General features: G+C 37.6%; 1 protein-coding gene across 3 annotated transcripts in view; it reads right to left on the bottom strand.

The window, feature by feature from the left end:
- DERA (deoxyribose-phosphate aldolase) overlaps positions 1-25,369 on the bottom strand; it is a 133,080-nt gene that overhangs the window by 44,069 nt on the left and 63,642 nt on the right. For all 3 annotated transcript variants that reach the window (XM_081311150.1, XM_081311151.1, XM_081311152.1), the window contains exon 6: positions 10,843-10,971. In XM_081311150.1, the coding sequence (XP_081167276.1) occupies positions 10,843-10,971 (129 nt within the window). The remainder of the gene's footprint in view (positions 1-10,842; positions 10,972-25,369) is intronic.

Here is a 25,369-nt window from a genome sequence, read left to right as displayed (position 1 = left end):
TGCCTCTCTTGTCTCACGTCTTTTGTCTCAAGTAGAAGAGTACAGGGCAACACAGAATCTCATTCAGGGACTCTAGAAACAAGTCTGCATTCCAAAGGTTCAACAGAGTTTACAGGTAATATCCTTGTGCAGCAAGCAGGACTGTGAGATAGTAAACCATGAGTCCTTCAGGACTCTCCTACTTACTTACATTCCATTTGTGGCCTTGGTCTAGTCACCTAACTTCTGTGCTTCAGGTTTTCATCTACTCAAAGATAAGATACCTCTTTAACCTCCTTCTTGGGATTATTATGAAAAGAATGTGTAAAGTACCAATTTCACTTCGTTTAATTAATTAATTAATTCATTCATTCAACAAATTGTGTGTACTAATTATCTGCTTAATGTAATATACTGAGATCTATTCAAGGATTCTAATTTCCTAGCATTTTAAGTTTGTGAATAGATCTGCAACTACATGGCACAGTTAGGAAAGAATGAGTAACTAGAAACTTAAGTGTTAGGAATTACAGACATATAAATTTATAATAGAACCTCAGACACATAAGCAGGGTCCAACCATTGTATCATAACCAGAATTTCACTTAAAGAAGAAAATTTCTTCATATTTCTTTTAATAGGAAAATATCGCCTTATTAAAAATTGATTTTTATATGTTGTTTACAAATAACATCTGTCACTGCCCCTATACATATAGCTGGCACCTAACTCTATCAATAAGCTAGCCTTGGTGCCTGTAAATTCCTCTGGGAAAGTTAGGCTCAGAAGAGGCGGTGATGTGATTCTGGAATGAGTTGGGTTATATTTTTAAAGTTTCATACAGTAAAATTTTACACAAACAAGTATGCACCACACAAAAAAACTAAGCTTATGAGCTTTTGCTCTTCTCTCCCCCAACTCCAGCTACCAAGAAGCAAAGAAAACACTTTATGTTTAAATGTATGTCATATACTTAACCTTTCCATTAAAGTAATAATGCACACACCAAAATGCACCGTCAGTAGATGCTGCACTGCTGGGAGGCCAGAAAATTGATAACTTCTTTCCTTTCCACAGCTCTTTATTTTGCATTCAACAAAGGAAAGCAAAGGGACAAGTGGGGGTAAAATTTTTGCTTAGGGGCCTGATTTAAATTTCTTCCATGGATGAGATGGCAAGTTAATTAGTTTTCACCCTATAAATGGTTTAATTTCCAGGACTAGTTTAAGGAACTGTAAATAAAGTCATACTTTAAATCCTTTAACGCCTTATCTAATATACATCTCTATTCTTAAAATTTCTCCAAAGATGAACTTTCAATTATGGCACATCTTTTCACAAATTAAATACCTTTTTAAATCAAAGGCAAGATCTTATTAAAAAAAAAAAAACAGGCTGGAACACCACAGGGGTCTAGATATGCCATCTGGATCAATATTCCTTGAGTACACAAAGCTTTACAGCCTAAGACAAAGAACTCAGTGTGACTTGTGTCAAACTTTAGAAAAATAAATCTACAGTGACATTTACTATTTGGTTCACATTTACATTTTAAAACCTCAGTTATTAATTTGCTACTAATCACTATACATTTTTCGTGTTTCTGTTTCCCACAGTGGTAGCAAGTTTCTCACTATTTCCCCCCTTATTTTATCATTTAATGAATTTCCTTACATTTTCTCCTATTTCTCTGTTTCATCTCATTGTTTTTGCATTACTTTGATCTTATTGGATTGAATTTAGAATATTCCCTCCCCTGGTTCCTATTTTTGTTATTTTAATTTCCCATACATTGCAAAATTCTAGCCAAGTTCAAAACTCATTTTGCATTCCTTCAAGGTCTGCTTTTTTCAAGCCCCATATTTTTGTGTTAGTACTCTTTCCACAGATCTTCATCAGCAATTCAAACCTGATGACATTATGATTGCATCTTTAGTGCTTTTCTACTCCAACCTTATTTATCATGCCTGTATTATTTCCAAAGATAAGGTCTAGAATAACTTCAGAGCAGTGCTTGTTAGCTGTTGCGTATGTGTGAACAGTCCACCGCTACTGAAAGATAAACCCACTTTTCTTCTTTCTGGCATTATTCTTAATGTGTGCATTTGCTAGGCGGAAATTCCTTAGCAGTAGATTGGCCTGCTTTAGACTTCTCTTTTCTGTAAGCATGTTTCCCTATCTTGCTTCCTATCACCTTGTTTTTGGATTGCTTCATGGGGACAAAAAAAAAAAAAATAGGCTTTGGTTTTGCTCACCTGATTATATTCCCTTCAAACTGTTTACTCCTACCTTACCTCCTCCTCCTTTACTTGAATTTCTCTCACCGTTATTTCCACTAAAGTAAATAGAAGCTCCATTTTCCTTTAACTCAAAAGTCAAAGCAAAAAGTTCTTCCTAGATCTTCCTTGCCTCTAAAGCTTTTTCCTCAGAATTCTTACACACACTTAATATTGTCATGCCACTGCCTTGCATTGACAAAAATGCCTTGGAAATATAATCTCATTGTCAGAGGTATAAATTATCCAATTTTTTTGGTCCAATTAAAAAAAAGTTTATTCTCTAAAATAACATGTTCAAACCTTACAAGACTGTGGCATATCTGGAAAGATGCATTTAGATTTTCAAATTTCACTTTTCCTTATCTCTTTTTCCTCTCTCATTCATTCATTTGTATATTTGAAAATATTTTCCTAGGTTCTACTAGATGCCAGACATGATAGTAACCACAGAAGAATAAAGGTAAGTCCTTGGCCTCAGAGAAGTTCATAGTTTTGCAAACAATCTAACCAGGTAAAACAACTGATGGACATATTACTTGGGAAATGCTACTGGTATTTACAATGGTCCTAGAAGTATAACAGCATTGTCAGTTAATTAATTCTGCCTCTAGATAATCAAGGGAGGCTTGAGAGAATATGGTAGTTTTATTAAATATTTAAAAATGGTAAGGAAAGGGAATAAATTATAGACAAAAGAAATGATATAACAAAGACAGAAATACCTGGAAATTTCCAATTATCAACAATGACCATGTCCTACAGGAGCAAGAAGATTCTTTTAGCTGATTTTATTTTGTCATATAAGAGTTCCTACCTCATAAGGTAATTATGAAGATTAACTATAAATACGCACAAAGCCCTTAAAAGGGTCCCTGTTACATAATTAACATTCAAGAAATTTTTGCTATTACTCTTGTATTATAGATTATATCACATATTTTTCATCCATTGAAAATATTTTCATTTCTTTTTGGGTTCTTGACTTGGTTCTAGATATAATTTAACTGTATAGCAAGCAGCTAAAGCTATTTTATTTTGCTAAGTGTCTAAAGAGCTCATGTGGCTTTATAGATTCCAGAGTGCAAAAATTAGGAGTGATGCTGGGCACAGTGGTGCACACTTGTAATACCAGTGGCTCAGAAGGCTGAGGCAGGAGGATCAGGAGTTCAAAGTCAACCTCAGCAACTTAGTGGGGCCCTAAGCAATTCAGTGAGACTCAGTCTCTGCTGATGTAACTGAACACCACAGATTGGATAAATCACAGACAAGAAAAGTTAATTTGCCTCATAATTCTAGAGACTGGTAAATCCAAGAACGAGTTGTTGCCATGTGGTAAGAGTCTCCATACTGTATTATAATATGGCAGAAGGGTAAGCAAGAATACAAGAAGCAGAGAGAGAGGGAAAGAGGAAGCCAAATATATAACAAACCCACTCTCGCGATAACCAACCCACTCCTGCTATAATATCATTAATCCATTCATGAAGGTAGATCTAAGTAGACACCTCTTAAAAATACCATCTCTTTTTTTTTTAAAAGCTTTTTTTTTTTTAAAGAGAGAGTGAGAGAGGAGAGAGAGAGAGAGTGAATGAGAGAATTTTTTTAATATTTATTTTTTAGTTCTCGGCGGACACAACATCTTTGTTTGTATGTGGTGCTGAGGATCGAACCTGGGCCGCACGCATGCGAGGCGAGCGCGCTACCGCTTGAGCCACATCCCTAGCCCTCTTTTTTTTTTTTTTAATATTTATTTTTTAGTTTTCGGTGGACACAACATCTTTGTTTTGTATGTGGTGCTGAGGATCAAACCCGGGCCGCACACATGCCAGGCGAGCGCGCTACCGCTTGAGCCACATCCCCAGCCCAAAAAATACCATCTCTTGATACTATTTTACTGGTGGTTGTTTCAAAATGAGTTTGAGGGGATATTCAAACCATAGGATTGACCAAAAATGAAAATGCCTTAACTAAATAAGTTTTTACTTAAAATGATGTGTAATACCAGACTAACATAATTATATATCTCTACTCACTCTCTCCAGAATTTTTTTTTGCAATAATCAAAATGGCTACCAAAATTACAAAATATTTTATCATGAATGAAAAACCACATCTTTTTCTCCTTTTGAGACTCTGATTTTAAGTTAATGGAAAAACAAAAAGTGATGGATGTAGAATTCCAGACATTAAGAAAGTTTCCAGTCTTGCCCTCCAGGTATACCTAGATATACCTAGAGGTATATTTATAAAACCGAATGAAATATTTGCAGGTACTAGAAAATTGGTAGATCAAGATATGGACCATGAGAAAATTTAGATGTACAAAGAAGCAGAAAAGAAATTAAAATCATCTATTATAAATCTGCTCAGATTTATAGGAAAACATGATCTCAATGAGTGAAAAAATGGGGGCTCTCAGTAGAAAATGAAAAATTTTAAAAATCAAACAAAAAAAAAAAGCTAAAAACATACAGTATAAATTTCATTGTGTGGCCTTAAAGCACACTTCAGATACAAAATAAGATGAAGAAAGATTTGAAAAAAGGAGAGGGATTAAAACAAACAAGATTTTAGTAACCTATGGGACAATATCAAGCAGTCTAGCACAATATATTGGGGTCCTAGAAGGAAGACAGAATGAGCCAGAAAATATATTTGAAAAAAATAGTTTTGGTAATGTCTTAAATTGTTGGAAAACATTAACGAACAAATCCAATAAATTCAGCAAACTCCAAGCAGCTTAAATACTAAGAAAACCATATTTAGGCACATCATGCTGACATTAGTTAAAAAATAAAGACAAGGAGAAAATATTGTTTGACCATAGTCAGTGTAAGGCGTGACATTTATATAGAGAATGTAGTAACATATTTAAAGGTCAAAATAAGAATAAACCTTAACCCAGATTTCTATAACCAGCAAACTATCCTTGAAATATAGCAGTGAAATAAAGAGACCTCCATGAAGATGAACAAAAACTGAAAGATTTCATTACCAAAAACTTGCACTGCAAATTTCCCAGGCTGAATTATATGAGATGGAAACTTTAGGGTGGGGACAGGGGGATTTGCTGGGGATTGAACCCAGGGATTAATGCATACTCAGCTATCACTCTATCCCCAGTCACATCCCGAGTTCTACAAGATGGAAACTGACATTTACAAGAGAAAACAATGATGGAAGTAATATATGCATAGAAAATATGAAACAATAACTTAGTTCAGTTTTCTCTTCATTTAATTTCCTTAAAAAATGTAACTTAAAATTGCCTCATTATAATGTGGGGTTTATAATACATGTGTAAGAAAATAAAAATAATTCAAAGGACCAATGAAGATGGATACAAATGAAACTATAATAAAGTTCTTATATTTATGATGTAAGTGTACAGTAAAACAATGTTAATTCTAAGCAGACTAGGCTAAATTAAGAATGTAAATTCTAATTGCTAGAGCAACCATTTTAAAGATATAAAGAGACTGTAGATAAGAATAAAACAGAAGAAATGAAACTAGACAAGATGAACAAAAAGGAGATAGAAAATAAATTGCAAGATGACAGACAATCCTACCACATAAATAATTATACAGAATGTAAATGGACAAAACTCTTTGATTAAAAAGTACAGATTATCACAATAAATTTTTAAAAAGCTATCCACAAGAAATGTACTTTCATTTTTCTTTTTAAAATTAATTTTAACTGATACATAAAAGCATAAAAGTACAATACGTGTATACACTATATAATATTTAAATCTGGCTAAACATATCTAACATGAAAATTTTCAAACTTCTTGTAGCTCTTTGAAATGTATAGTACATTGCTGTTCATAGTTACTCTACTATGTAACAGAACAACAGAACTTCTTGTTCCTAGTTAACTATAACTTAGCAGCTATTGAGCAACCCTTTCCTACCTGTCCCTGGCCTCTAGAACCATCATTCCTCTCTCAGTGTCTACGAGATCAACACTTTTAAATCCAACCTGAGTGAGATCATGTGGTTCTTCTTGTCTTTCTGTGCCTGGCCAATTTCACTTAACATAATGATCTCCAGATCCATCCATGTTGTCAAAAATGATAGGATTTCCTTCTTTTAAGAGATATATACTTAAAATATATAACTATAGATGGGTTGAAAATAAAAGGATGGGGGAAAAGAGGTATGCAAATGGTAAATACAAGAAAACTGGTGTGGCTGGATTAATATTAGACAACATAGACATTTAAACAAGGACTAGTAATAGAGATAAAGACAGACATCTCATAATGAATTTGATGATTCAAAAGGTAAACATAACAACCCTAAAAGTATATATACCTAATAACAGAGCTCCAAAATACACAAAGGAAAAAATGACATTCTAAAGGAACATGAATATGGAGACATATCCACAATCATGTATGAGATTTTAAATAACCTCTTGGTAATAAATAGAATCAATAGACAAAAAACAAAACAAAAAAGATCTGAAAAAGCTATCAACCAACTTTATCTGACATTTGCACCAACATCTGCGAACACCAATTCTTTTAAGTGAATTGAACCATTTACCTAAAGATACCATAAAATAAACTATAAAATCAAAACCTCATTAATTTTAAAAAAACAAAAGGACTTACAACAGATACTCTAAAAAATTTTCAAATTATAAAATAACAATAAAACACCCAGAAAAGTACTAAATGTTTGGAAATTATACATCTCAATCAAAATAACATTCCACTCTATATGACAAGAGTAGTCACAAAGGGAATTAGAAAATACCTTAACATCATCAAAAAAACAAGGCTGTTTCTTAAGAAGGATTAATAAAATTGGAAAATTCCTTATAAGACTTGAAAAACAGAAGAGGAAGAAAGTAAAGAAGAAGAAGGGGAGGAGAAGAACAAAAGCAACAGGAAAAAAAACAAAAATAATCCATATCATGAATGAAGAATGAGATATAACTACAGATCCTACAGACACCAGACTGAGGGGAAAAATATTCAACTTTTTACCAATAATTTTAGAAATTTAGTGTATTTGTTCAGTTTAATACTTCTAAGTAAACTTCTTAGTATCTCAGCTATTATCTTGAGCAAGAGGAGCAAACAGACGCACTAAAAGAGTACATACATATTATATGATTATATAATATCCTAAAATTGAAAAAGCTGACACATGGTGATAAAATCAGATCAGGGAGTGCACCCCAGAACAGCAGGAGAGAAGTATGAAAATGACTATAAAGAGATGTGTAAGTGGGCTGGGGTTGTAGCTCAGTGGCAGAGTGATTGCCTAGCATGTGCGAGGCACTGAGTTCTATTCTCAGCACCCATAAAAATAAAGAAATAAAATAAAGGCATTCTGCCCATCAACAACTATAATTAAATAAATAGATAGATAGATAGATGGATGGATGTGTAAGTATTTCTGGGATGATATAAATATTCTACTTCTTGACTGGAGTAATGGCTATACATGTATACAAATTGTCAAAAATCCTCACACTATATATTTATCATCTGAATTAAAGAGAATGCAAGTTTACTGAAATAAAATTGATTTTTAAAAATAACTCAGTGAAAGAAAAAAAATAGTAGAAAACAATGTAAATTTAGTCAGTCTTAAATAGAGAGGATTATTTGGTGAGTTACATATAAAGTTAAAATAATATAAAAATTTTTAAATTTAGAAAGGTCTTCAAAAAACATTTAACTCTATTATATATCTCAACAGGATAAAACATGGACCAGGAAATGGGCTAGATGCTTTCATACATTATACCTCACAAAGACTGTATCTTTCATTCATGCCAAGCTCTAGCATGATAGTTTGGGAAACAGCTATGAAAGTGAAAAAAACAATAAATCTGGAGCAGGAGGACCTGGGTCAAATAAGAACTCTATAGAAGATGTATTAGCTTTGTGACCTTAAGTTACTTTTATCTCAAGTTTTTTCATCAACTCCAAGGCTGATGTGAAGATTAAGAAATATTATTTAGGGCTGGGGTCATGGCTCAGTGGTAGAGCACTTGCCTAGCATGTGTGAGGCACTGGGTTCAACTCTCAGCACCACATATAAATAAATAAAGGTCCATTGAAAACTAAAAAAAAAAAAATATATATATATATATATATATATATATATATATATATATATATATATATATAAAATTTAAAAGTATCTGGTAGGACTGGAGTGTAGCTCAGTGCTAGAGTGCTTGCCTGACATGCACAAAGCCCTGGGTTCACCCGGTACCACAGAAACAAGAAAAGGAAGGAGAAAGAAAATGTACCTGGTAAAGCATATAACAACTGGTCATTACTCATAGTGCATTAACAACAGACACTGGTTGAATGAAAAAAATTGAAGCGGATAAACAACATGGATAGTAAAATAAGCAGAAAGGGAGGTGGTGAGGGGGAGAGGGAGGGAGTGGGAGAGAGGGGGAGAGGGAGAGAGAGGGTGGGAAGGGAGAGTTTCTAATCAAATTTTCCCTATGGTTAGAAGGATACAGAGTGGAACAAAGGCTTCCAAAGCATGATGACCTAATACCATGTTCCTACTGTAAGTAGTATGTTCAGTGGGTAGAATAGACTTAGGATCACCTCTCAAAATGAATAAACTATATGAGGGTAACAGATGCTTCAAGAGTGCCTCAGATGTGACCTGTTGAGTATATCAGTCTCATGTATACACCAATAGTGAAGGCACCACAAAATGGGTAGTGCAAATGGATGGCTACTGTTGTTCATTTCTAAACTTTTGCTTTGTTGCCTGAGCTAACAATCCCTTGTGCTGGCACAGAGCATGAAAGGGAAACTATAAGTCTACCTAAGATTCTAAGGGATTTTTCCCAGGTTCCAAAGAATTGCAGCAGCCTTTCACTATGGACCGCTGAAATGTGAATGCCACTAAACAACCCACTGTTCAGTGTTCTGTTCTTTCTTATTCTTAGATTTTCAGAAATTTGCTCTAAATTGAACAGTAAGAGCAGATATTTTCTGGTCCAGTAGCAGTGATGAGGGCAATAGCACCGTTAATGCCTAGCAGGCTGGTTTTCATTAGTGTTCCAGAGATGATCTACCAGGTCTAACAAAACTTTCAAGAAATACAGAGTATAAAATTCAAAAGGGTAACTACAGTGTATGGCCCACATTTTTTTTTAAAGAGAGAGAGAGAGAGAGAGAGAGAGAGAGAGAGAGAGAGAGAGAGAGAGAGAATTTTTAATATTTATTTTTTAGTTCTCGGCGGACACAACATCTTTGTTTGTATGTGGTGCCGAGGATCGAACCTGGGCCGCATGCAAGCCAGGTGAGTGCGCTACCACTTGAGCCACATCCCCAGCCCTGGCCCACATTTAAGACCAGGGAAGCCAGGTATCTTCATCTAAATGTGAGGCCCCTAGTAGGGTTGACCCCTAGAATTTAGCCCTTAATCACAGTGCAGTATGATAAGCTAACATTAAGAAGTTTAAAGAGAATGATATGGGGGCACACAGGAGAAAATGGGCCAAGTGGTAGAGGAAGAAGTGGTTTCAGGAAAATATTCCTGAAAAGGGTGATGCCTGTGAATACAAAGACACCAAGGAGTTATTCAAGTCATTTTAGGCAGGTGCACAGCACATACAAAGATACAAAAGTTTGGATGGTATCAGCCATAGGACTATATATCATTCATATTACTAGAGCCTGTGGGGTGAAAGAAAAAGAATATGGTAGAGGGCTGGGGATATAGCTCCATTAGTAGACTGCTTGTGTTGCATGCACAAGACCTTGGGTTCAATCCCCAGCACCACAAAAAAAAAAAAAAAAAAAAAAAAAAAAAGATGATGATGATGGTAGAGACACGGGAAGGGTCTTCGGAAGGACTTTTTGGAAGTCTTAGGAAGGATGATTGAGGAATTGAAGAATTTATACTTTATCTGGAAGAAAAAGAGAAGCAACTAAAAGATTTTTAAGCAAGCAGCACCATAATCAAATTAACATTTTTAAAAGTTAGTTTTGCAACAATGTGGAGGACAGATACAGTAAAGAAAAGAACTCTCAAGACTGAAGGTAAGAAAAATCTCAAGCACAACTCTGAGGTTTCAAGCTTGCATGTCTAAATGGACAGATCTGCTATTTGTAAAAATAAAGAATAAGTCAATCTACATTTGAAAGTATGAAAAACAATACCACACTGATTTTTTTTTAATTGACACAAAAGCAGAAGCTGCCTTAAATAGTATGGGTACACATCTCTGAGAAAAATCCAAAGCTTAAATAAGTCAGAGAAATAAGTCCTGTCTAATATATGTTGATGAATGAATAATCAAATAACACAAAAGGCAATTCACTAACAAGAGAGCCATCTACTGCCTTATAAGAATAGTGCAACAATGAAACGCCACAGGAAATGTGGAAGAAAGCCAAGAGTTTTTGACTAGTTTGCACTGTACATGTATTCACAGAATATCTCACACCTCCCACAAAAAAAAAAAAAAAAAAAAATTAAGTGGTTAGAACTTCTAATAATAGACAAATGCTTTCATTTATTTATTCTTCCTAAATAACATCAATCTAATACAAAACATCATTTAAATATAAAACACTTACCTGCCATCATTGCTATCATACTGGCTTTATAGACATTAGTGAGAGAGCCGAGTTCTCCTGTTGCTAAGATAGTTTTGAGATGAGCCTCCCCACAGGCCTTGCGAAACTGACGGATCTCATCATACAGGGCTGGGGAAGAAAATAATTGAGGCAGTTACAAAGCAGGCAAGTGATAACATAACTTGGCAGCCGTTTAGAGCTGGTAGAACCCATTTCAGATTTAGGAAACATAAAACATTTGTCACTTTCTAAAAATCACCCCAATTTAATATTGCCTAGAGCATTCTGTTGCAGTTCACATCTTGTTACAAGGAATGCTTAGTTTGCCACTAGGAAACCATTTCTCAGCCCTGGCCCCAGGTCCAGAGTCATGGAGCTTTTTAAATATTGTTATAATGCCATGCAGATTATAAATAATTTCCACCTCTTCCATACGATAGTTGACTTATCAGAAAAAAAATTTAACATACATAAAGTTGTACACCAAACTGCAAACTAAAAATAAAACAAAACACAAGAATCCGTAAGTCTCTATTAATTCTTTCATTCACATATAATAGGTTCTTTTGTTGGAGTACAAAGCAGACCTTTCCTAAGAGTCCTGCTAATAATAACAAAGATAGAACCTTTTGATCCACTATCTACAAGGGTTTATATCTATATATCTGACTAAAAAGTGTTGAGCCTGAACATGTATTACTAGATGTATATGCATAAGATGTATATGCATATATATGCACAGAGGCATTCGATGATGCAGCCTTGAATCTATTTGTCTATTGCCACACCACATCTGGCTTTCTAAAGCTCCATATAGTACCCAGAAAGCATCTTGATTTTTAAAAATTATACACACACACACACACACACAAACACATACACACACACACCAAAAAACTATGTATATAACAAGATAAAACTGAATTAAAACAATTCATATTCAAAGTAACAGAATTTTAGTAAACAAATAAGATGTAATGAGTATTAAATTTTTGAAGAATTATTTTACAGGCTTTTGTCAATGACATCAGTGGATCTGGGCTTTTACCCTACATCAGTGAGCCACCTTCATTTATAGAACTTAGACTAATGTCACACTGTCAAGACTAAGATGGGCTTTTTCTTTCCCATATGTATGTGTATGTCATACATAGAAAGCAGTTTTGTAAGCTCATGGACTAAACTGAGCAAGAGAGAAACATTTCACAACAAGGGTTAGGATTAGTATTTTTAATGCCATGATGAGAATTCTATAATTTAGATATTTACCCTAATACAAAAGATTATATTTTAGCTTCAAATCACCAAATTCAGTCAAAACCATAAAAGTTAAAATAAAATAAACAAAACTTGCCTTCCCAATCCTAGAAAGCCTGAACTTAATTTGAAGCTTGAAAGTGAAAACTCAATTTTAAAAAAAAAGATATTTTATACAAGGAGATATTTTATACAAGGAGATATCTTATACAAGATGCTTGGTAAATTTAGAGATTTGTTACCAAGAGATGGTAACCATTCAGTCCTTTTCTTCAAATATTCAGTCCTTAAAAATGAGTAGTTTCAAGTCCTAGAGATGATCTGAGATGCCACATAGCCTGCCTGACCCTGTCAGTTTTCATCCTAACCCGAGAGAAAGTTGTGTGATCCACACATCCAGTATGACAACTTGTCCAGGAATGTTATAAACAGTAACGGCCTATGCAGCAATAACAATTTACATTATTTTAACTCAGAAAATGAATCTTGGATGGAATGGCATTTCTTGAGCCACTGACTCTAAAAAGAGAAAATTGTTCTCTAAGAACAAGTGACAAGGCAATCTCCTGATCTAAAAATTCAAGAGTGCTAATCCATAGAAGACTTGTGATTTAATGGTTTTCTTTCAAAATACAGTATTAACATTAAAAGTAGGCTTTAGAGTCAAATAAATGTGCACTTAAAACCCAGCTCCACCATTTCTTGCAGGACCTCAAGCAAGTTACTTCTCAGCCTCAGTTTCATCCTTACAGTATCAATAATAATAATATGTAGTTTAAAGGGTTACTATGAAAATGAAAAAAAGAAGATATATGTAAAGTACTTTATTGTCTGACATACTATAAGCAATCAAAACTTTAATCACTAAAAGTTCAGAATTCTAATAAAATTAGTTTCCATTAAGTGGTGTGTGATAAAAGTCATATCTTATTTCGTGGCCTGATCCAACTCATTGTACCAAACAGAAATTCTGTTGTATGGATTAGTACTTACAAATCAGTGAGTCATCAGATAAGGCTTGAAAATATTTTATTACAGCATTGGCTACAGTGAACTCTGGCCTGAATAACAAATTCTTAAAACACTGATAATAATCATATTTATGAACAAAACTATCATCCTTTTTCTAAAGAGTACTATCAATGAATTTCTTTACCTACTATTAATATTAGACAGAAAATCTAGATGTATTTATGATTTGTCCAGTTATTAGTCATTTGGAAGTTAGGCTATTTTATCTCTGACCCAGAGTGAACCAAAAAGTGGTCACTTAGAGCTTAACTGGATTTAACAAATAGACAACCAGTGCCCTCTCATTCTTTAGCTGCCAATTTCCCAGTGATTTTTCTCAAATCGATTTAGTGACTTATTTCACCCACATAACAAGATCAAGTTTCCCTCAGAAAATATCTTTTTTTTTTAAGATTCAACATTTGGAAAGTTATCATTTCCTTCTGTTACCATCCTGTCCAGACTATATGGGAAGAATTAAATCAAAACATCTACAAATCTGGCCTTTCTTAAATGTGATATTGTCTCCCTTGAGTGACTGCTTCTACCAGGGCCTTTGAATCTTACTAAAAGATGCAAAGATGAAAGAAGACATAGATTTCCTTTTTTACTACAGCATCAGCCTAGCAGCAGACCCATGGGTCCTGTGGCCCAGTGGCTGGCCACTAGCCAGCTCTCTGGAACAGTGCTGGCCATAGCAACAGCACCATCAGTGGTACTACAAACTTCCTATGGTACAGTTGAGCTGCATTCTCTGCCAACTGGTCTTCCATGGTCCTTTTTTCAATGCCTAGTTCTCCAGGCTTCTTGCTTATTCAGTGAGCCACTCCAGGACTTCCTAATAAATCTCTCTTCATCTTAACTTAATCAGAACGGGATCCAGTCATTTTCAACCCGTAATTCTAGTATGACAAATATTTACTGAGGAAAGATGGTATAATGGACAATAGTGTACATTTTATACCCCAGCTCTACCACAAATTTGTTGTTTGATTTGAGCAAGTTACTTAACTCTTAGGCTTTGTTCTAGGTTGTTCATCTATAAAATAGGGATAATCAAAATCTGTACCCTCATAGAGGTATTATGAGCACCAAAGAAGTTAAAACAGATAAAGAGGGAAGGAAAATCTCTAGTGTCACCCAGAGTTAATAGTAATCTAGGAAAGTCAGCTACTTGTGTTCCTATTGCTGGTAGTGAGTGTTACTGTTACCAGAACTACTGACCTTATTAAGTTTGAATAGCAAGGAACTTAGAAAAGCAGAGACCACCACCTAGGCTTCTTTAAGAATATATAATGCAACCTCTTTGCAACACTAGAAAAGCAATCTGGAAGAAGGTTACTATTTATGATAAATATTAATTAATTAATTAAACTCAGAGCCCATAGTCCTCTGATTGGCACAGACTCTCAGAATAACAGTTATTGCTACTTACTAGTTATGCAAGCAAGCAGCAAGAATTACTCCATTTCTCTATGCCTCTTTATTTAGGGGGCTTAGTTTACACACATATTTAAGAGAAGATTAAATAAAATAATACATGTGACTAGACAGAACTATGCATTTAGTAGGCTTCATTTCATCATACTAGTTGTCCATACTTTTCTTATATACCTCCAGAAATGCAAAAATTTCAAGAATGACACAAAGCAAATATTTATGAAATATTACAGTAATACTAAAACGTAAGAAAGCTCAATTGAATCTGCAGATCTTACATATAAGAAAAAAAGGACCCTTGGCTTCAAAACAAGCCAAGGAAGCCACTAAGAAGAATTATTAGTGTTGAGTACCTTGACTTTATGGACAGACACCTTGAAAAATACAAACGTGATATATGCAAACCAAAGTGACTTGAAACCCGAAATATAACACAACCCAGCTCAAATGATGTTCTTTACAACACTCAACTGGTACCTTCTTTTCAACCTTAAAGAGTGAAACAATGGATAAACTAATGGATAGATTAGCAGGAGAGGACAGCAATAGAGTGTGAATTTACTATAACTACTACTGGAATATACATATAAAGGAAATTACATTTCAAGTAATAAGTTCAAGAGATCCCCTTTCCAAACATTCTTCATGACAAATGATTACTCCAAAGAATAAAAAAGCCCCTAAGTTTTCAAAGCATCTTCCTTTAAAATTGCTCAAAGTGTTTTTTTTTTAACACATTTAAACATCTCTTTTGAGGTAATTGGCAGTTACCACCACACTTCAAATATGAAAAGTGAAATGTGGAAAGATGGATGACCTGCCCCAAATCTTAACACTAGTCTGTGGTAAGAGAGAGATCAGAATTCATGTCTTCAGGTGAGGAATAAAATTTTATTTCCTCAAACTTTTTTGCCTCAGTCCCTGTGTTCACACGCACGCGCACGCGCACACACACACACACACACAAACACACACATATACACATTCTCAAGAAATATGTTGAAGTACTTGGAATAATAGAGTAATAAAAGCCTAGAATCTAAAGGGATGTCAATTCTCATCTAGTTCAAACTATTCACTTTACCATTAGGTGTTATAATCCTAAACCATGGTTTTCACTCTTCTAAAGAAAAAAGGTGGGGGAAGATGGCGGCGAAGGGAGTGCATCACTCCCGTGTACCACGTCACTGTTCGGAAGAATGATGAGTTAGAACAGCTAAAAACTATCTTGTTTCTAGCAAAACTGGGGTGCTCCAAAACCTAGTGGAAGGATTTTCATCGCACGAGGATCAGCTACAGGGGCTCAAACGTGAGCAATTTGTCCTCATGGAGGGTCACGCCACTTATTCAGCAAATCGCCCCATGGCTAGAATCTGCGGCACGCGCTGGGAAGCAAGAGATAGCAACGCAAAGATACAGCGCTGTGGATTCTGTGGGCTCCTGCCAGCTGTGCAATCACGGTACACAGTGCTGAATTCTGGGTTTGAGACGGAGGAAGGAAGTGGTCCAGTTCGGTTCTCCACCGGTCAGACCACAGAGGAAGCCAGCGGCCACCATCTTGGAGAGTTGACGTCATCATCCCTGTTTTCGACTGATTCAGCTCATTCAACTATAGAACAGGTAATTTCAGGCTGCCATTCGCCTGCGTCTCGCAGACAAATTACTCAGGCGCAGTGCTAAAGAACCCGCGGAAACTGCTTCTTGGGGCCTGCTCCTATCAAAACATACACGGAGCCCGGGGCAGCCGAATTCTGGCTCCCGGAACTGCTCTGGCCCAGGGCTAAGGAGCCCACGGAGGCTGTTTCTTGGAGCCTGCTCCTATCAGAGCATGCACGGAGCCCAGAGCGGCCGGGTTCTGGCTCCCGGAACTGCTCTGGCACAGGGCTGAAGAACCCGCGGAAACTGCTTCTTGGGGCCTGCTCCTATCAGAACATACACGGAGCCCGGGGCGGCCGAATTCTGGCTCCCGGAGCTGCTCTGACCCAGGGCTGAGGAACCCGCGAAGACTGCTTCTCGGTCTGGATCCTGCTGAGTGCTGTGGGGGCCAGAGGGGCAGAGCAGAGCTGCAGCCCGCGTCCGGAACAGCCCCAGCGACCCACCAGCGTGGTATCACTTCACCCCAACTGCGGTGGGGGCCGAGCAGAGGTGCCGCCCGAGCCCGCAAGATAGGTAGACCACCGGCTGATCGGCAGAACGGGCCCAGCGGCCTGCCAGCGTGGTAGACACGTCACACCAATGGGAGTAAGGGCAGAGCAGGGCCGCCGCCCACGCCCGGAGTGGGCCTAGTGACCCGCCGGCGTGGTATCGCTTCACCCCAACTGCAGTGGGGGCCAAGCAGAGCTGCCGCCCGAGCCCGCAAGGTAGGCAGAACTGCGACCGACCAGCGGGACAGGCCCAGCGGCCTGCCGGCGTGGTAGACACGTCACACCAATTGGAGTAGGGGCAGAGCAGAGCTGCCGCCTGTGCCCGGAACAAGCCTAGTGACCCGCCGTCGTGGTATCACTTCACCCCAACTGCAGTAGGGTCCGAGCAGAGCCGCCGCCCGAGCCCGCAAGGTACGCAGACCTGCGACCGACCGGTGGGACAGGACCAGTGGCCTGCTGGCGTGGTAGACACGTCACACCAATTGGACTAGGGGCATAGCAGAGCTGCCGCCCAAGCCCGGAACAGGCCTAGTGACCCGCCGGCGTGGTATCACTTCACCCCAACTGCAGTAGGGGCCGAGCAGAGCCGCCGCCCAAGCCCGCAAGGTAGGCAGACCTGCGACCGACTGGCGGGACAGGCCCAGCGGCCTGCCGGCGTGGTAGACACGTCACACCAATTGGAGTAGGGGCAGAGCGGAGCCGCCGCCCGCATCCGGAACAGACCCAACGACCCGCGGGCGTGGTAGTCACGTCACCCCAATTGGAGAAGGGGCAGAGCAGAGCGGCCACCCGCGCCCGCAAGGTAGGAGGACCTGCGATCGACAGGCACAACAGGCCCAGCGGTCCGCAGGTGTCGTAGACAAGTCACACCAATTGGAGTAGGGGCAGAGAAGAGCCGCAGCCCGCACCCTGAACAGGCCCAGCGACCCCCCGGCGTGGTAGACACGTCACCCCAATTGGTGTAAGGGCAGAGCAGAGCCGCCGCCTGTGCCTGCGAGGTAGGCAGACCTGCGACCGACCGGCGGAACAGCCCCAGGGGTCCGCGGGCGTGGCAGACACGTCACACCAACTGGAGGAGGAGCACAGCTGCTGCCCGCCCTGCAAGGGAGACTTTTCAATTATACAAGAGCAATATAAATATATAGGGGGAAAGTTTCAAAAACACAACAGTTTCACCAAACAGAAAGAAACGCGAGCAGTATGAAATGACAAGGAAAGAAAGGACCACAAGCAATGCAGGTCAACTCAACTTTAGAAGAGGTAATAGCTGCAGCAGATGGAATGTCAGATAAAGAATTCAGGATATACACGCTTCAGATGATCTGGAGTCTCAAGGAAGACATTAGACAGCAAAATCAGTCAATGAAACATCACTTCGACAATGAATTACATAAACAAATCCAAGAAGCAAAAGATCAACTATACAGGAAGATAGAGGTAATAAAAAACAAACAAATAGAAATCCTAGAAAGACAGGAAACAATAAACCAACTTAAAAACTCAATTGAGAATACTACCAGCAGAGTAGAACACTTAGAAGATAGAACATCAGACAATGAAGACAAAGTATTTCAACTTGAAAAGAACATAGACAGCTCAGCAAGAATGTTAAGAAACCATGAGCAGAACATCAAAGAAATATGGGATAACATTAAAAGACCAAACTTAAGAGTCATTGGGATACAGGAAGGTATAGAGGTCCAAACCAAAGGAATGAGCAATCTATTCAATGAAATAATACAAGAAAATTTCCCAGACTTGAAAAATGAGACAGAATCCCAAATCCTAGAAGCCTACAGGACGCCAAATGTGCAAAATCATAAGAGATCCACACCTAGACACATTATAATGAAGATGCCCAGCATACAGAATAAGGAGAGAATTTTAAAAGCTACAAGAGAAAGGAAGCAGATTACATTTAGGGGTAAACCAATCAGGATAACAGATGATCTTTCAACACAGACTCTGAAAGCTAGAAGATCCTAGAATAACATATTTCAAACTCTGAAAGAAAATGGGTTACAACCAAGAATCGTGAATCCAGCGAAATTAAGCTTCAGGATGGAAGATAAAATTAAAACCTTCCACTATAAACAAAAGTTAAAAGAATTTGCAGCTAGAAAACCATCTCTTCAAAAAATCCTTGGCAAAACATTTCAGGAAGAGGAAATGGAAAACAACAATGAAAACCAACAGTGGGAGATAGGACAGTAAAGGGGGGAAAATAATCAAAGAGGAAAACAAACCATGCTTAGTAACATAAATAAACAAATATGGCTGGAAGAACAAACCATACCTCAATAATAACCCTAAATGTTAATGGCTTAAACTCACGAATTAAGAGACACAGGCTAGTAGAATGGATCACAAAACAAGACCCAACAATATGCTGCCTACAGGAGACGCACTTGATAGGAAAAGATATACATAGACTGAAGGTGAAAGGTTGGGAAAAATCATATCACTCATATGGACTTCGGAAACAAGCAGGAGTGTCCATACTCATATCAAATAAAATAGATTTCAAGCCAAAGTTAATCAAAAGGGATAAAGAGGGACACTACATACTGCTCAAGGGAACCATACACCAACAAGACATAACAATCATAAATATATATGCCCTAAACAATGGTGCAGCTATGTTCATCAAGCAAACTCTTCTCAAGTTCAAGAGTCTAACAGACCACCATACAATAATCATGGGAGACTTCAACACACCTCTCTCACCACTGGACAGATCTTCCAACAGAAGTTGAATAAGGAAACTATAGAACTCAATAACACAATTAATAACCTAGACTTAACTGACATATATAGAATATACCACCCAACATCAAGCAGTTACACTTTTTTCTCAGCAGCACATGGATCCTTCTCAAAAATAGATCGTATATTATGTCACAGGGCAACTCTTAGACAATATAAAGGAGTAGAGATAATACCACGCATCTTATCTGATCATAATGGAATGAAACTGAAAATCAAAGATAAAAGGAAGAAAAAATCATGCATCACTTGGAGAATGAACAATAGGTTACTGAATGATCAATGGGTTATAGAAGACATCAAGGAGGAAATTAAAAAATTCTTAGAGATAAATGAAAACACAGACACAACATATCGGAATCTATGGGACACATTGAAAGCAGTTCTAAGAGGAAAATTCATTTCTTGGAGTTCATTCCTTAAAAAAAAGAAAAAACCAACAAATAAATGATCTCATACTTCATCTCAAAATCCTAGAAAAAGAAGAGCAAAACAACAGCAAAATTAGTAGAAGGCAAGAAATAATTAAAATCAGAGCTGAAATTAATGAAATCGAAACAAAAGAAACAATTGAAAAAATTGACAAAACTAAAAGTTGGTTCTTTGAAATAATAAATAAAATCGACAGACGCTTGGCCATGCTAACAAAGAGAAGAAGAGAGAGAACTCAAATTACTAGCATACGGGATGAATAAGGCAATATCACAACACACACTTCAGAAATACAGAAGATAATCAGAAATTATTTTGAGTCCTTATACTCCAATAAAATAGAAGATAGTGAAGGCATCGATAAATTTCTTAAGACATATGATCTGCCCAGATTGAGTCAGGAGGATATAGACAACCTAAACAGACCAATATCAATTGAGGAAATAGAAGAAACCATCAAAAGACTACCAACTAAGAAAAGCCCAGGACCGGATGGGTATACAGCAGAGTTTTAGAAAACCTTTAAAGAGGAACTAATACCAATACTTTTCAAGCTATTTCTGGAAATAGAAAAAGAGGGAGAACTTCAAAATTCATTCTATGAGGCCAACATCACCCTGATTCCTAAACCAGACAAAGACACTTCAAAGAAAGAAAACTACAGACCAATATCTCTAATGAACCTAGATGCAAAAATCCTCAATAAAATTCTGGCGAATCGGATAGAAAAACATATCAAAAAAATTGTGCACCATAATCAAGTAGGATTCATCCCTGGGATGCAAGGTTGGTTCAATATACGGAAATCAATAAATGTTATTCACCACATCAATAGACTTAAAAATAAGAACCATATGATCATCTTGATAGATGCAGAAAAAGCATTCAACAAAGTACAGCATCCCTTTATGTTCAAAACTCTAGAAAAACTAGGGATAACAGGAACATACCTCAATATTGTCAAAGCAATCTATGCTAAGCCTCAGGCTAGCATCATTCTGAATGGAGAAAAATTAAAGGCATTACCTCTAAAATCTGGAACAAGACAGGAATGCCCTCTCTCACCACTTCTGTTCAACATAGTTCTCGAAACACTGGCCAGAGCAATTACACAGACGAAAGAAATTAAAGGCATAAAAATAGGAAAAGAACTCAAATTATCACTATTTGCAGATGACATGATTCTATACCTAGCAGACCCAAAAGGGTCTACAAAGAAACTATTAGAGCTAATAAATGAATTCAGCAAAGTGGCAGGATATAAAATCAACACGCATAAATCAAAGGCATTCCTGTATATCAGGGACAAATCCTCTGAAATGGAAATGAGGACAACCACTCCATTCACAATATCCTCAAAAAAAATAAAATACTTGGGAATCAACCTAACAAAAGAGGTGAAAGACTTATACAATGAAAACTACAGAACCCTAAAGAGAGAAATAGAAGATCTTAGAAGATGGAAAAATATACCCTGTTCATGGATAGGCAGAACTAACATCATCAAAATGGCGATATTACCAAAAGTTCTCTATAGGTTTAATGCAATGCCAATCAAAATCCCAACGGCATTTCTTGTAGAAATAGAGAAAGCAATCATGAAATTCATATGGAAAAACAAAAGACCCAGAATAGCAAAAACAATGCTAAGCAGGAAGTGTGAATCAGGCGGTATAGCAATACCAGACTTCAAACTATACTACAGAGCAATAGTAACAAAAACAGCATGGTACTGGTACCAAAACAGGCAGGTGGACCAATGGTACAGAATAGAGGACACAGAAACCAATCCACAAAACTACAACTATCTTATACTTGATAAAGGGGCTAAAAGCATACAATGGAGGAAGGATAGCATCTTCAACAAATGGTGCTGGGAAAACTGGAAATCCATATGCATCAAAATGAAACTGAATCCCTTTCCTCTCGCCATGCACAAAATTTAACTCAAAATGGATCAAGGAGCTTGATATCAAATCAGAGACACAGCGTCTGATAGAAGAAAAAGTTGGCTATGATCTACATGCTGTGGGGTCGGGCCCCAAATTCCTCAATAGGACACCCATAGCACAAGAGTTAATAACTAGAATCAACAAATGGGACTTACTCAAACTAAAAAGTTTTTTCTCAGCAAAAGAAACAATAAGAGAGGTAAATAGGGAGCCTACGTCCTGGGAACACATCTTTACTCCTCACACTTCAGATAGAGCCCTAATATCCAGAGTATACAAAGAACTCAAAAAGTTAGACAATAAGATAACAAATAACCCAATCGACAGATGGGCCAAGGACCTGAACAGACAATTCTCAGAGGAGGACATACTGTCAATCAACAAGCACATGAAAAAATGCTCACCATCGCTAGCAGTCAGAGAAATGCAAATCAAAACCACCCTAAGATACCATCTCACTCCAGTAAGATTGGCAGCCATTAGGAAGTCAAACAACAACAAGTGCTGGCGAGGATGTGGGGAAAAGGGTACACTTGCTCATTGTTGGTGGGACTGCAAATTGGTGCAGCCAATTTGGAAAGCAGTATGGAGATTTCTTGGAAAGCTTGGAATGCAACCACCATTTGACCCAGCTATTCCCCTTCTCGGTCTATTCCCTAAAGACCTAAAAAGAGCATGCTACAGGGACACTGCTACATTGATGTTCATAGCAGCACAATTCACAATAGCAAGACTGTGGAAGCAACCTAGATGCCCTTCAATAGATGAATGGATAAAAAAAATGTGGCATCTATACACAATGGAGTATTACTCTGCATTAAAAAATGACAAAATCATAGAATTTGGAGGGAAATGGATGGCATTAGAGCAGATTATGCTAAGTGAAGCCAGCCAATCCCTAAAAAACAAATGCCAAATGTCTTCTTTGATATAAGGAGAGTAACTAAGAACAGAGTAGGGAAGAAGAGCATGAGAAGATGACTAACATTAAACAGGGATGAGAGGTGGGAGGGACAGGGAGAGAGAAGGGAAATTGCTTGGAAATGGAAGGAGACCCTTAGGGTTATACAAAATTACATACAAGAGGAAGTGAGGGGAAAGGGAAAAATAATACAAGGGGGAGAAATGAATTACAGTAGAGGGGCTAGAGAGAGAAGAGGGGAAGGGAGGGGAGGGGAGGGGAGGGGGGATAGTAGAGGATAGGAAAGGCAGCAGAATACAACAGACACTAGTATGGCAATATGTAAATCAATGGAAGTGTAACTGATGTGATTCTGCAATCTGTATATGGGGTAAAAATGGGAGTTCATAACCCACTTGAATCAAAATGTGAAATATGATATGTCAAGAACTATGTAATGTTTTGAACAACCAACAATAAAAAAAAAAGAAAAAGAAAAAAAGTTGCATAGATTGAAAAGTTCCAAAGTTATTCAGCAACATAAAATAATTTTGCATAATTTAATTACTAACAACAATTTAAAATTGTTCTGTGAGCCTTCTGGATAAAAACAGGACCGGCATATCATGCTGCAATAGAGTTCACAGGTTTGATTCAGAATTTTCCAGTATTTTACTTGGCTCCTAATTAGATGTGTTCCTTGGGAAAGTTACTAAACTTCTCCAAGCTTCATTTTTCTCCTCAAGATTACACAAGGGCCTGGGGATGTGGCTCAACGGTAAAGTGCTCGTCTAGCACGTGGAAGGCCCTGGGTTCGAGCTTCAGCACCACCACATAAAAAAAATAAATAAAATAAAAAGGTTTAAAAAATTTAAAAAAGTAAAGTTAAACCTTAAAAAAAAAAAAAGATTACACAAAACAGCCCTACCTTTATAGCTCAAACACTTCTAAAATTCTAGGAATAAATGTAATTATTCAAATGATTATGAAGGTGATCAATAAATTATGTTTCCCACAGGTCCACCTTTATAATAAGTACATGTAAAATAAAGAGAAAGATTGATTTACTCTAAATACTTAGGCTGCATACCTAATACCAAACAGCCTCTAGTTACTGACTTAAAGACAATTCTGACAACTGTGGCAGCTTTCAGCTGGAGGGAGGCAGAAGTAATAAGTTCTTTATAGCTACTCACTGCTATAAAGGTTGAGGGAATGACATATCACTGGGGCCTAGGGAAACTCTTTGCTCATATGCTGCCCGATCAGGGGTTGGGGTAGGGCGAGGAAGAAGGTACAGTCCACTGTGTCAGAGAAAGTGAAGGACATCCTAACCAGTGAGGATTGGGAATTCTGGGATTAGGGAGGACTTGCTGAACACCACAACCCGTGCTGGGCCAGGGAGAGAGCCTGCAGGGTCTTGACATTGTCATATATAAGACAACTGATCAAATAGACAAATATTGACCAAATAGATGAATACATTGAGGTAAGAAAAGTAAAATTTCTCACTGGCAATAAAGAAGGGCATAAATACAGAAAAGGAAAAGGGAAGACTAATCCTTGTGATATTGGATTGTAATAGAGGTTGTCAGTAACGAGGTTATAGGTACTAATATAAACCCATAGGGAGAGAGACTGATAGATGAAAGAAGGATAGAAGGATGGATGGATGAATGGATAAATAGATAAATAGATGTATATATGTTTACATGTGTGTATATGTGTGTGTGTGTGTGTTGCATGTGGATTTCCTAGATCTATCCTCTAAGAAAATCTAGAAATAAGAACATCTCAATAACTTAGCATCCAGATCCTGGTTTTTAAATCCACTCTTCAATAAAAGGAAAAAGAGCTCCTTGGAGAAATGGCCAACTCCAAGACTGTTGTTTTAGTCAGCTTTTTCACAGCTCTGACTAAAGGACCCAATCAGCACAATTGTAGAGAAAGAATTATTTGAGAGCTCATGAATTCAGAGGTCTTAGTTCATAGAAGGCTGTCTCTATTCCTCAGGACTTGAGGTGAGGCTGAGCATCATGGTGGAAGAGTATGGCAGAGGGAAACAGCTTAGATGATGATCAGAAAGCAGAGGGAGACTCCGCTCTCCAGATACAAAATATATACCCCATGGCTACGACCCCAATATACCACTTCCTCCAGCCACACTTCACCTGCCTCCAGTTACCACTCACTTAATCCCAGCAGGGATTAATTCACTGATTAGGTTAAGGATATAACCAATCATTTCTCCTCCAAACCTTCTTGCATTGTCTCACGTATGGGCTTTTGGGGGACCCGACATCTAAACCATAACAGAGGTACAAAAAGACAAAGATAAGCCTGAAACATCTTTTACAATAAAGCAAGAAGGTTCTCAAAGAATGATGGAAACATCAAAAGCATACAGGAGCCAGTTTGAAGCAGCTCCTACTGGCCATATCTGGGACAATCTGAGTATCAAAATAAGTAACAATCATAAGAATTATAACCAATTAAGTAAAATAGAAATATGTGAATCCTTACAAATGGAAGGAAGAGAGGGAAGAAAAGAGGGAGTCAGGAAGACAGGGAGGACGGGAGGCAGGAAGGAAGAAGGAAAAAATGAAGAGAGACAAGGAAATGCC

This window comes from Spermophilus citellus (assembly GCF_964194105.1).
Source record: "Spermophilus citellus genome assembly, chromosome: 10".
Taxonomy (NCBI): domain Eukaryota; kingdom Metazoa; phylum Chordata; class Mammalia; order Rodentia; family Sciuridae; genus Spermophilus; species Spermophilus citellus.
This window is presented reverse-complemented; position numbering and strand designations above follow the sequence as displayed.